The sequence below is a fragment of the Epinephelus fuscoguttatus genome, linkage group LG1 (genome assembly GCF_011397635.1).
Source record: "Epinephelus fuscoguttatus linkage group LG1, E.fuscoguttatus.final_Chr_v1".
Classification (NCBI taxonomy): domain Eukaryota; kingdom Metazoa; phylum Chordata; class Actinopteri; order Perciformes; family Serranidae; genus Epinephelus; species Epinephelus fuscoguttatus.
Genome location: NC_064752.1, coordinates 37,274,158 through 37,286,267, shown reverse-complemented (window position 1 = coordinate 37,286,267; position 12,110 = coordinate 37,274,158). Strand labels below are relative to the sequence as shown.

The window sequence follows — 12,110 nt, the reverse complement described above, 5'->3', positions numbered from 1 at the left end:
TCACAGTGCCACACAGCCCCACTTCCTGAAAGACCCTCCACAACACCCCATGCCTGCTGGACCTCAGTAATCAGACTGTTTGAGTTGAGTTTACTGATGCTGGAAGAGGAATAGAAAAAAAAACTCCTGGATATTCGACTGACACAGAAAAGATGCCGTGGGGATGCTGCTAATGAAAAGCACATGACTGTGTATGAGTGCAGTCATCTCGACAAAAGCAGGGTGGGTGGGAGACAAGAGGAGAGATGCGATTACAGTTGGGCTTTCCCTAACAGAGGCTCAGTGTTCACAGCATTTCTCAAAGATGTCTGATTTAGAATCACGCGCTCGTGCATACACACAAATATGCAAACATGCCCGTGCACCCTTGTCCATTTAAGACAAACATTCTCATGCTATGCTGCAACAGAGCAAAAATAATAACAAACTGTGACACAGTTCAGACACATGAAAGAGCCCAGCAGTCTCCCAGAAGGAATTAAGATTAAACCTCACTGGCTCGGGGCCGAGCAGAGAGGGAGAAAGAAACAGTGTGACCCTCAGAGGGAAAAAAGCCAGGGAACAAACCCAACAGGCAGGCTTGTCCACCAAAGGAGAGAGAGGGAGGGGAGGGTTAGGGACGGAGAGAAACAGAGGAAGAGGGAGAGAGAGAGGGAGGGGAAGGAGAAGAGGGAGAGAGGCAGAGAGAAGAAAAGACACAAAAGTTGTGACTTGACAAAAGAGGGCAGGTACCAGAGGCAGGTAAGAAAGTTTATTTGTTGTTTCTAAGGCGGGGTGTTTTAGATGGGACTTTATCAATAAGATAAGAACACAGGCAGTAATCAGTGTTTGTGTGTGTGTGTGTGTGTGTGTGTTTGTGTGTGTGTGAAACACTGAGAGGCAGCAAGATCAGTGTATGTGTGAGTGTGTGTTTAAGAGGGGAATCCTGGCGCAGGCACAGCTGAGCCATGCTGGTGTGTTTCTATAGAAACACTGTGCCATACAAAGTGGTACTCTGTCCTCCAGGGAGCCGCCGCACGCTTCGCCTCTGCTGCTTTTCTCCACTCCTGCGCGCTCACCTTGATTTCAGCTTTTTCCATCAGAGTGAGAGGACGCCAGCTGCTGCAGGAAAGTTAGGTTGTGAAGAGAGTGAGGAAAGTCTTAAGAAAACTCACTGTTGCTTATTTTAGCTGATGGAGAATATTAATATTTGGAGCTCAACTGACGGATCTTTAAGTAATTTCTAACAGGATTTTTTGCTTTGAATTAATTTGACTTACTCTGTAGTGAAGTTCTGTCATTCATATTCACATTCACGGACTGGTGTTGAGCAAAGGCCAACAAAAAAAACTGGAATATTCTGGAAATGTGGGAAAATATCTAAGGCATACAACTGTTTTTTTCAAAATCACAGGCTGTGCTGAATCACTTTATTACAAGAGGGTTTGAACTGTTTAGAATCCCTCTGTGAAGAATGTAAAAGGAAAATAATGATCATTTCTGATGGAGCTGGCTGATGTGCAGGACAAAGAAGCAGTGATGACAGCATCCAGTCAGGCAGGAGGACGCACTCTCAATTTACTTTGACTCTGATTTTTATTAGTTCATTAACAGGTTAATAAGATGCTTTTGTCAGTGTCAGTTAACTCTTTCACCGCACATCCAAATAGTCTTACCACTGATACAGACCCAATCTTTCCACAGCCACTGCAGGGCTGCCCCACCCACATGAGGAAATGTTTGGGTGATCATGTAACTCTAATGCAGAGTGTCTGCTGCTGAAGAGGGTTTCATAAAGCGGGCAGATGCTTCTGTAATTACAACATTTCCACAGCATGTGTGCCAAGCACTTTCAACATGAAGTCCATCTTTAAGTTAAGGTGGACTTAACTGCTCATAACTGTATCTTAGAAACATATGGATGAGTTGAGTAACAGTCAGAAGATGCAATTTTATGATGCCGCTTCATCATTATTTGTGTTATTTGGAGATTTTTGTAATTGTGTTTATTAGCCACAGATATGTGAGTCAGCTCTCTGAATCCTGTCGTGCGTGACGTGGCTCTTATTCAAGGGTTTTTTTAGTAGTCTTACAAAACAGTGGGGATGATTTTCAGTTAAGGGAATGACAGCGGCTGTTCTGCCAACAAGAGGAAAAATGAATTGGAAAGATCATCAAGGACTTTGTGGTGACAAAGAGCTTTGTTTGACAGCTACTAGAGAATGAGAATTATGGGTTTTTAAATCTCCTGATACACATGGAAATGTCGCAAGGACTTCTTTCTGGTACTCATAATGCTAAGATGTAAAGTCTGTCTAAAACATGCAAAAATAGCTGCAATTCAAAATATCTCATATTGTGCTGTGACTAATAACAATATCTTGGTCTTAGATAATAAAAAGCAAAATTATGACATTTTCAATCATATTTCCAATGATATGTTAAATTTGAGTCATGGCTAGTCGTAATTTTTATGGATTTACATTTAAGGAAAACCACGGAAGCACTGAGAGGTAAGTGAGGATAAAAAATTCTGGTAACCCGTTATCCTAAGTCTGATCTAAACTGTTTTCTCTCCTGTGTTTATGGCAGAAGAGCAGGTGAAAAAAAAAAAACATTTTTGCCTGGATTAGGTTTTTAAGTTACTGTTTTTTCTTCATCTGTGAGACAGGTGGAAAAAAACTTTGGCAGGTGAAAGAGTTTTAAAGTTCTCTCTGGAGATACATACATTGTGTGTTAGCAAGTTATGTAACATTACTGTCATGTTTTTCTTTTGGCTAGACATGACTGTAATTGTTATGTAACTTGCTAACACACGAAATACAGTCATTTTGTGCTGGAGCCAGTTTATGACAGTACCCTGTGTGCAGAGTGCATGGATGAATTAAAACCCACCTGGAAGAAGACATGAGAACTTTTCATCCTTATTATGTAGAACATGGGGTAGTGGCGCACTTCATCTCCATGTGGCCAACATGAGTATTACAACAACAAATACTTAATACAAATTATCCTGCCAAAAAAAAAAAAAAATCACATGCCAGAACTTTTTTTTATCACATTTTCACAGATGAATTTAAAAAAAGTAACTCATAAAAAATGACACCTGTTTTACAGATGAAAAACAAAAAATAAGGAACTTTTACCTTTTTTCCCTCCTGTTCTTCAGTCATAAACACAGGACAGAAAACAATTTGGACCAGACTTGGAGAATGGATCACCAGATTTTTTTGCCCTTTGGGGCTTCCATATAGTGATGAGGCCCAAAATGCATTGTTGACCTTGGAAACAGCAATCCAGGAGACATTCCCACCAGTGGATCCACTTAATAGCTGTTCTGAAGCTTTCGATCATCTCACATGAGCGTCATCAGCAGATGGAGTTTTCCAATTTGTCATGGAGCTGTGATTCTACAGCTCCCTGATGGCTGTTTTGTACAAAAAATGGAAATGCAAAATTGTGATTCTGTATTCCCTTGACAACAGTACAAACTAAATCTGCTATACAGCTGTAATATAATCAAAAACTCCAGGATGCATACTAAATACTTCGCATGTGTGACCTTGCAGTGGTTTTAAAAGGAGGATCAAATGTCTCCATATTATTTTGGTTGGAAGTCAAATTGTGAAAATTATCTAGCTGATAATGGTTAGGAATAAATAAAATACAGTCAGCTGCATGGGCGGGTTATGAGAGGACAGGCCCTGTGCATAGATATGCCGCAAGCCCTGACATCTCTCCTACATAGATGCAAGACACAGACTTCTGTGTTGGTTATGCCTCTTTTTTTGTTGTTTGCGTGTCTCTGCAGACATTTTGCATTTTTTGTGGCTTTGTATCTCTGAAGTAATCTTATGTCTCCTGGAGGGAGGGGAGTTTTGCTTTTCTTTGTAGTTGTTTGTGTCTCTTTGAGGAAATTTCTTGTCTGTTTTGGTCATTTTGTGCATCTTTGTGGTTGTTTCCCCCTTTTTTGTTGTTATTTTGTAGTGTTTGTTCTTTTGCATTTCATTGGGGGGGTTTTGTGTGTGTGCCTCTTTGTGGTCATTACATTTTGCAGGTGAAGGCCGGGGTGGTCCCCTGACACTTTGGGCTCCCAGGCTTGTGCCCAGTAGGTCATCTGTAATGTGAATGTGGTCGTTGATGCATAGAGGCACAACAAGGATCTCTGACCCACTTTGTAGTCCTCATATTGATCACATTTGCCTGTTGAGGTCACAAATAACAAATCAGTGAGTCAGCCATCTCTGACTTTGAGTCTCTATGTGTTTGCCAGACTACTGATCTGATCATGACAACAGGAGCGAGAGAGGAAGGAAGGCTGGTTTAGGTTTTGAACGAGGGGCTGTGAGGCTCTGGGTGGCTGAGAGGGAAAAGGAAGGGCAGTGCCAGGGAACATCGTCAGACAAAAGTTCAGATTTGTTTTTCCAGGCAGGACAGATTATGGCTCTGAGCCTCATTCCTGCCCCATGATTCATAATGCAATGTTTATCAAATTGGCTGGAGACTTGCCTAACTGGAGAGAGTGAATGGAAAGTAATGGTGCATTTGTGCCAAAGCAATATGTATTTTGACAGCTGTGTGGTGATTATTTACAGCAGCTTATGCTGATGAGGTACAGAGCACAATGTAAAGAAACAAATGTACACAAACAGGCATGCTGAATAATGTCAAACTTTAGGATTAAGGGGACATCAATCTACTTTGAGTAGTGAATTTATCTTCACTGATGGGTAAGTAGTTGTGTTGCTAGTCAAACATCTGCATCTGTGTGTGTCAGTTGAGCTTGCAGTCTCTCAGTCTGAGGACACAGAGGTCACTGCATTATACATAGACAAGAGCTAAGCCAATTAGAGTTGCACACATCTGTCACACATATTTTTGGAGAAGTCTATTACAAAAACCTAAAATTAATCCTGGTCAAAGTGCAAACTCTTGGGTGTATCAAGGATGAGTCTGTACACCATCAGTGTGCTAAAATATGCACAGCAGAAACTCTGAACAACTAGAATTAATTACGATAACGGATATTGAAAACATGAATATTCTCTAAAAAAGATACTATTAAAATACATGTAAGCTTAAAACCTCAAGGATTTACATCTGCATGCCACACTTTTGCATTTCGAATGATTTAAATATACACATTGCCTCCATCAGAGTCTTACTGGGATATAGCCCAGTTTCCTTTGGGCCTCTCCTGGGTCAAAGATCCTTAACCTTCCAGACCTGCAGTTTTCCCCTTCACAACTCTCCCTCTGGACCAGCGCTGACAATAGAGCCTTTATCCCAAAACCTTTCCTTTCCTCTCTCTCATAAGTACTAATTTCCTGTACTAGTATCGGCCCCTCCTCCTCTCCGATTTGATCAAATTAAACAAATCCCTGCTGACTTTCCTGCTCACTCTCTTTCACTTGTTTCACCAAGCCACAAACTCCCATTTTAACATTTATTTAAACTGGAATAACTCTCTTTGACATCATGACAATAACTAACCACTTCAAAGCATTGATTCACATTCTTTTCCTACTCATTCACTAGTTCCAGAAACCACAAAAGACAATGGAAAGGTTGGATCAAAGTGTGGGTTAACCTGACTCTCTTAGAGTACATGCTGTATCTTTATTGTATTTTTTTCAGCTCAACACGATACTGAAGTCATGAATTAAAACATTTTCACTATAGCAAGAGCAGCATCAGGCAGTGGTATTTTATGTTCAAATAAAAGTGCAGTAAAAATCAAGGCAGCAGGCTGCCAAATGTATTGGTTTACAGTACTACAGTCTCAGAGTCTTCATGGCTGAGATCCAAAAGAAACATGCTTTATGTTTGTCTAGGTACTGCTTGGCCAGTACAACCCTGAAAACTCTCAGCACAGGTTGAATAAAAATCAGTTGAGCTTGGGAATATTTTCAAAAGAAGAACTCCCAAGCCCCTTTCAGAATAGGAACAATCAAAAGGCAAAAACAAACAGTTGTTTACTGAAGCTTTCAGTGTCATCAGAGATCTGCACTGAGCCTCTAAATGCCTGCTTATCAAGGAAGCAGGGTCTGTACACTTGAGAGGCAGCACTGCCGCAGAGCTCCATCACACAGCAAGACACACAAAAAGGACCAATGTACATGATGTTAAACATTCTGTGTGGGTGGGATAAGCTGACCGTACTGACTAACCAGCACAACCACAATGACAGGTTGTGAGTTATGCAGAGGCTTCTCTCTCCCTCTCGCTCATCATACAGTAAATTCTATAAATCAACATCTGTTCTGTGCCCTGTCACAGGACGATGAAGGCCGGCGCGGGACTCTTCTCTGCATTGGCTCTGTTCCTCCTGATGGGGGCAGTGTTCACCCAGAGAACTCGGCCAAAGAAGCCCACCAGGCGCCCAGCCACCATCAGGAAGCCTTCTGTCCCCCGGCCTGCTGTACCGGCGCAGCCAGAGCCCCAGGAGCCTACAGACTTCCCCCCTCCCATCCTGGGCCCACCATCCATCTTTCCTGACTGCCCCCGAGAGTGCATGTGCTCACCCAACTACCCCAATGCTCTCAACTGTGAGAACCGGAACATCCGTGCAATCCCTGTCATCCCATCTAGAACCCACTACTTGTACCTACAAAACAACTACATCTCAGAAGTGATGGCAGAGCCGTTCCTCAACGCCACAGAGATCCGCTGGGTCAATTTGGCCAACAACCGCATTCATCGAATAGACAAAATGGTCATAAACTTTCCTCAGTTAAAGAATCAACATGTAGTTCTGGAGAAAGATAGTTCATTGTTGAGTCTCATAACCAGGTAACAATGACCTTGGGTTGATAGTCGGACCCAACCACCAATCCAAAGCATCGGTAGGCCCTGTTTGACAACCTGAGAATAAGGCTCCACAATCAACTATCTATCTCCAGAATGACATACCGCACCTTTGACATTCATGATTTGAATTTTATATAAAAGTTTATCCATCCATCTATCTCTTGTGCAGGTGTTTGAGAAGATCCCAACACTGCTGTACTTGTATGTCCAGCGTAACCAGCTGAAAGAGGTCCCTGCAGGTCTCCCATCAAGCCTAGAACAGCTCCGCCTCGGCAGGAATCGTATTTCTAAGATCCCTGCCGGTGCCTTCAGCAAGATGGGAAACCTGACACTGCTCGACCTGTACCACAACCAGGTAAACCCATGTTTAAAGGTAGCTTTGTGAGCATCTTACCAGACTGTGCAGTCAAGGTATGAGCACCGTTTCTAGAGCAAACATGAGCATCTGATGAATTCTCTTTCAGCTGAGTGACAGTGACCTGGGAAAGAACATATTTAAGGACCTGAAGAGCCTCATGCAACTCAATCTGGCTCACAACGCCCTGAAGAAGATGCCTGCTGGTGTACCTAACAGCCTCATACAGCTTTTCCTGGACAGGAACCGTATAGATGACATCCCAAAGCAAGTATACAGTGCACATGTTGTCACATGGCCAATGAACACACCTGTAAACACTCACTGCATGCATTACTTAACACTGGTTGTATGTCAAATTTTACAACTGTTCTTCTCATTGCTGTTCAGAGACTACTTTGGTGGTTTCAACCACCTGGCATTTGTGAGGCTGAACCACAACCAACTGAGTGATAAAGGTCTTCCCAAGCTTGTGTTCAACATATCCACCCTGCTGGACCTGCAACTGTCCCACAACCAGATCGCTTCTGTTCCTCTCTTCAACGGTCACCTGGAGCACCTGCACCTGGACCACAACACCATCGAGAGTAAGTTATCTCAGCAGCAGTCTGCACCGCTTTGTGAGAGGTAGCAGAAATATGTCGACATATTGTGCTATAACAAAGGTATTCAGTGTACTTGAAGCTGCACAAGCCAATATTTTTATAATGACAATAGATCAAATGACTACTTATGTGCAATGTAAAAACATCGTAGTGACAAAGCCAGAGACTTACCACCTGACTCCGCAGTTCTGCTGAGCTCCACGGAGCGTTTTAGTGTATTTCAGCTCACTGTTTTGGTTTTACGGGCCACATCATCACTGTTATGACTCATTCTTATCCCTCTAATTAACCTCATCACAAGTAGCGGTACAAGAGCTTGGTTAAACCTACTGTACACTATCTCATCCAGCACCAAACAGCAGATTTCTTATATTTCTCACATGGCCAGAGACATGACTCCTAATGAAAGCTAATGTCACTCGATGCCTGATCCATGTGTAAATAGACCATCCTTTACTTAAATGTCAGCCACGAAACATTAATATGTTTCTGTCAGCTTTTTTGAGCTCTTCTGCCCCCCAGTGGCCAAAAAATACGTAAATAAATGAGGTTTAACCTTCTGTATATGCCTCATCCTGATTTATTTATTTTATTTACAGACTTATAGACCTGGTGCTAATTCATTAATAGTAATTTGAGCAGCTGTGCATGACATTAATTGACATGCACTTGTTTGCAGTTTGTTTAAGTGACGGAAAACAAGCACTTAACCTTGTTCAGTCTGTCAAAACATAATGAATTTATGATGATCATGATCTTCTGCACTGTCATACCTCTAAAGATTGTAATAGGGTTGTAATGAAACAACTGAAATAAGTGCAATACCATAAAATCTACCTCATAGTGACACAGTTCTACCAATCTCAGATGTAATTAAGATCTTTTTTTAACCCTTGAAGTAAGATGGACACCAACACCATCATAATCTTTCTTCATAGAAATGTCTCTGAGTTACTTTTAGATTTTGGCGTAAACTTGTTCATGTTAATTTGGTAGCACTTTCTATGAAGGCCATGTCTATAATGCATTATAAGCACATTAATAAGACATTTGAATGCATTCATAAGGCTTTATGAAACTCTTTACAATTATTTATAATCATGACAACTTATAACAATGTTTATAAAGTATTATAAGTGGTGGACATGATGCATCATAAGTTCAGCATTACTACTGCTTTATACCTCCATGCCAATGTTACAACAGTGTTTGAAAGAAGAAATCTGAATCCTGGGTTACTCAGCACACTATAATAACTAAAAGTTTATGAAATGGCGTAGTGTCCTATAAACATCAACAATACATCACAGAATGAGTTTGTGAGTTTTAAGTAAAGTGACCGCACTGTTTTAGGTTGTTACCAATTGTGTGGGGACTCATGAGCAGTATTTGCCACAAGTACACAAGTCTCACAAAAAATCACAATGTTTGTTAAGTCTATATTTTCCAAACCTTTTGGTTTCTTAATGTAATCCCCAGTTATTTAAAGTAGCACGGTGAGGTTTTTCACTGTGGGAATTGCCTTGGAGGGACGAACTATGGAAGCTCCAATGACACCACGTCTGCCAGTGACAGACAGGTCGAGCTGTGTTGGAGGCCACGCCCCCCTAATATTACTCGGTCATGTGAATGTGCTCTTATGTTGCTCATACTCACACTGACAGTTAAAACAAACAAACAAACAAACAAAAACAAGCGAACAAAAATAAAGCTATTAAAGACCTATAGTACACATATTTAAAAAGTAAAATAAAGAAAGGAGCATCATTGAAAAAGACGTGCATTTTGACAGCTCAGTTTGTTTTATTTTAAAGTAAATTAGGGATTTCAAGTGTGAAAATGTGATAAGTGTGACGTGCCCATAACCTTATACACTGCTGTCAATGCTACAATATACACCTGATGTTTATGAGATATATTCTATTATTCCAAGTTAGAGCAGTTCTCTATGTGTCTTTATAACTGACCAGGGTTATCTAGTTATAATGTGCTGTGAAACCCAGGACCCAGATTATGTATAAAGCACTGGTAATGCTTAACTTACAATACATCACGTCGACCACTTACAAACATTTTTGATTCTTTTATCAGTTGTCATGCATGATTATTAACATTTATACAGAGTTTCATAAGGCCTTACAAATGCATTATAATGTCTTACGAATGTGCATTATACATGACCTTCATAGAGTGCATTACAATTTAATTCCCTATTCGAGCCAGAAAACTGCTTTTCAGGCAGCTTAGTTAAGTATTTTTATAGTATTTCTGTGTTGTGACTTAAGCTGAACAAGTTTTTGCAGACAGGGTCACAAAGCTTTGCCTCGGGCTGACGGAGCAGGTTTTAAATCACCCTTCAGAAGTGGTTTTTTTTTTTAATATTGTTTATTTTTGTTTATTTCCAAGTGTCATACACCAAAGGTGCCCAGCCCTCATGGGCTTACAAGACACTTAAATTGACATGAAGGAGCCGAGCAATATAACCAAAAGAAAAGCACAGGAAATTATGCTTTCATATATGCATCCACCCACCTACACACATATACATATATATATACACACATACATACATATGTATACCCATGGACATTTCTCACCTACATACATATTGATGTTAGGTGGTAATAGTGTTTCACACATATAATGTACTCCTACGCTGCTCATATGCATTTTGGATGAACTTAGCTAATAGGAATACTTTTTCTGAAAATAAATAGTGGAGTCTGCCTTCATCAGACATTGAAAACAAATCCGGTCCATCTTCAGATAAAAAAAAGAAGAAGTGAATCCTAATGTTAGGTGTTTCCTTAATTATTGCCTTTCTCCTTGTTGTCACGTCTGTATTTGTTTTATTACTGCTCATCTGTGTGACCCCGTTTGTTTGCTGATGTGATTTATGTCTTTATGTGTCTCAAACAACAAGATTGAGTTAAATAATTTGTATCATAAGCAAGTTAAGTAATCCTCTTCCACTGGCAGATTTTGTTCTTCCTTATATGAAGGAGAACAAGATTTGAGGATTAAGACATTAATGACTGTGTGTTTTCCCGGCAGGCATCAATGGCACCCAGATCTGCCCATATAGCCTGCAGGCCGACATGAGCGATCTCAGTCAGGTGCCCAGACTAAGGTACGTCACATCATGACACAACTTGGCACTCAACAACATAAACTGGTACAGTGGCATCCTTTTGATAGGAAGTAAACAGGAACAAAATAATTATGTCAGGAATTAATGAGCATTTAAAAGCAGTTATTGTTGTGATGCCACTTTAAAAACCTGCTCTGTTGCGTCAGGTACCTGCGTTTGGACGGAAATCACCTCAGCCCCCCCATCCCTCTGGATGTCATCATGTGCTTCAGACACCTCCACTCTATTGTCATTTAGAAGAACTGTGCCTTAAAGCCTGAGGTTATGCACGCACGCACACCAACCTTACACATACAGTATACACACACACATATGCACAGAGTCACTGTGTGCAAACTGAATTAAAGGCAAAGCATGCTCAGTGAGAAAGGTATATCCAACAGTATACTGTGGAACTGTGTTATTGAAAGAGGGGCAAACACATGAAAAAAGTGTAAAGCTTTGATAGTTCAACTTTCACTGTTGCCAGATTCAAGACGATGTCAACTCTGAATCTACAAAGAGTGGATATAACAACCTTTAGAGTTAGGTTTTTGTTACATTTTATCAGTCATCTTTTGTTTATAGAAATGCAATGCAGAAAAAACCTAGAATGAGTAAAGCCTGAAAATACAGGAACATTGACAGACATGCTACAAATATAAAGGGTAGTTATGTTCACTAGCAGATGTGACCAGAGTAGAGCTGCCACCAAGGACAACAAGCAGAGCTGCAGATGAAGTCACAACCAGAACCAGTTTAAAACATAACTACCATGTAGTTGAAACTGTCCCAAATGTGTCTGTGTTTTTCAAGGTACTCCATGTAAAAATGTCATTTTATCCTTTTTTTTCTTACTCTCCTGTATATTATTCTTCTGTATAAAGAAGCTTTGTATAAATAATGGAAAATAAAACCTTTTTTTCTTTGATCATTTGACTGTGTTTCATTTTTTTTAGACTTTCTTGCCACCTTCCCGTCAAGTATATGCTCCACTGATAAACCTGCAGGAACCCTGCACATGTAAAACTGAGGAAAGTTTAATTATGTTTTAGAGGAGGATTTTTAACCACTGTATGTTTTGACTTGTCGTACTGGACAGTAAACAGGGATGTTAGCATAATCCCACCTAGCACCCAACATCAGTATGACATTGATGATGTTTTAAAGGTCTAGTGATGTTTGAATTTCAAGTCAACATTTTGCAGGCGTTAGGTTTTGGTCTCTATAC

General features: G+C 40.5%; 1 protein-coding gene across 1 annotated transcript; it reads left to right on the top strand.

The window, feature by feature from the left end:
* Positions 1 to 607: 607 nt before the first annotated feature.
* Positions 608 to 11,810, top strand: LOC125893080 (proline/arginine-rich end leucine-rich repeat protein). The gene is made up of 7 exons (XM_049583561.1): positions 608 to 741; positions 6,259 to 6,694; positions 6,959 to 7,144; positions 7,254 to 7,411; positions 7,535 to 7,731; positions 10,804 to 10,879; positions 11,047 to 11,810. The coding sequence occupies exons 2-7, from the start codon at positions 6,263 to 6,265 to the stop codon at positions 11,135 to 11,137; spliced, it is 1,140 nt and encodes a 379-aa protein (XP_049439518.1). The 5' UTR covers positions 608 to 741; positions 6,259 to 6,262; the 3' UTR covers positions 11,138 to 11,810.
* Positions 11,811 to 12,110: the final 300 nt, after the last annotated feature.

Bases quoted from the DNA above. Each gene is read 5' to 3' on its own strand.
- LOC125893080 (XM_049583561.1), top strand. From the start codon at position 6,263: ATGAAGGCCGGCGCGGGACTCTTCTCTGCATTGGCTCTGTTCCTCCTG. The intron at 7,412-7,534 runs GCAAGTATACAG...ATTGCTGTTCAG, and splicing joins CGTATAGATGACATCCCAAA to AGACTACTTTGGTGGTTTCA. The intron at 10,880-11,046 runs GTACGTCACATC...CTGTTGCGTCAG, and splicing joins AGTCAGGTGCCCAGACTAAG to GTACCTGCGTTTGGACGGAA.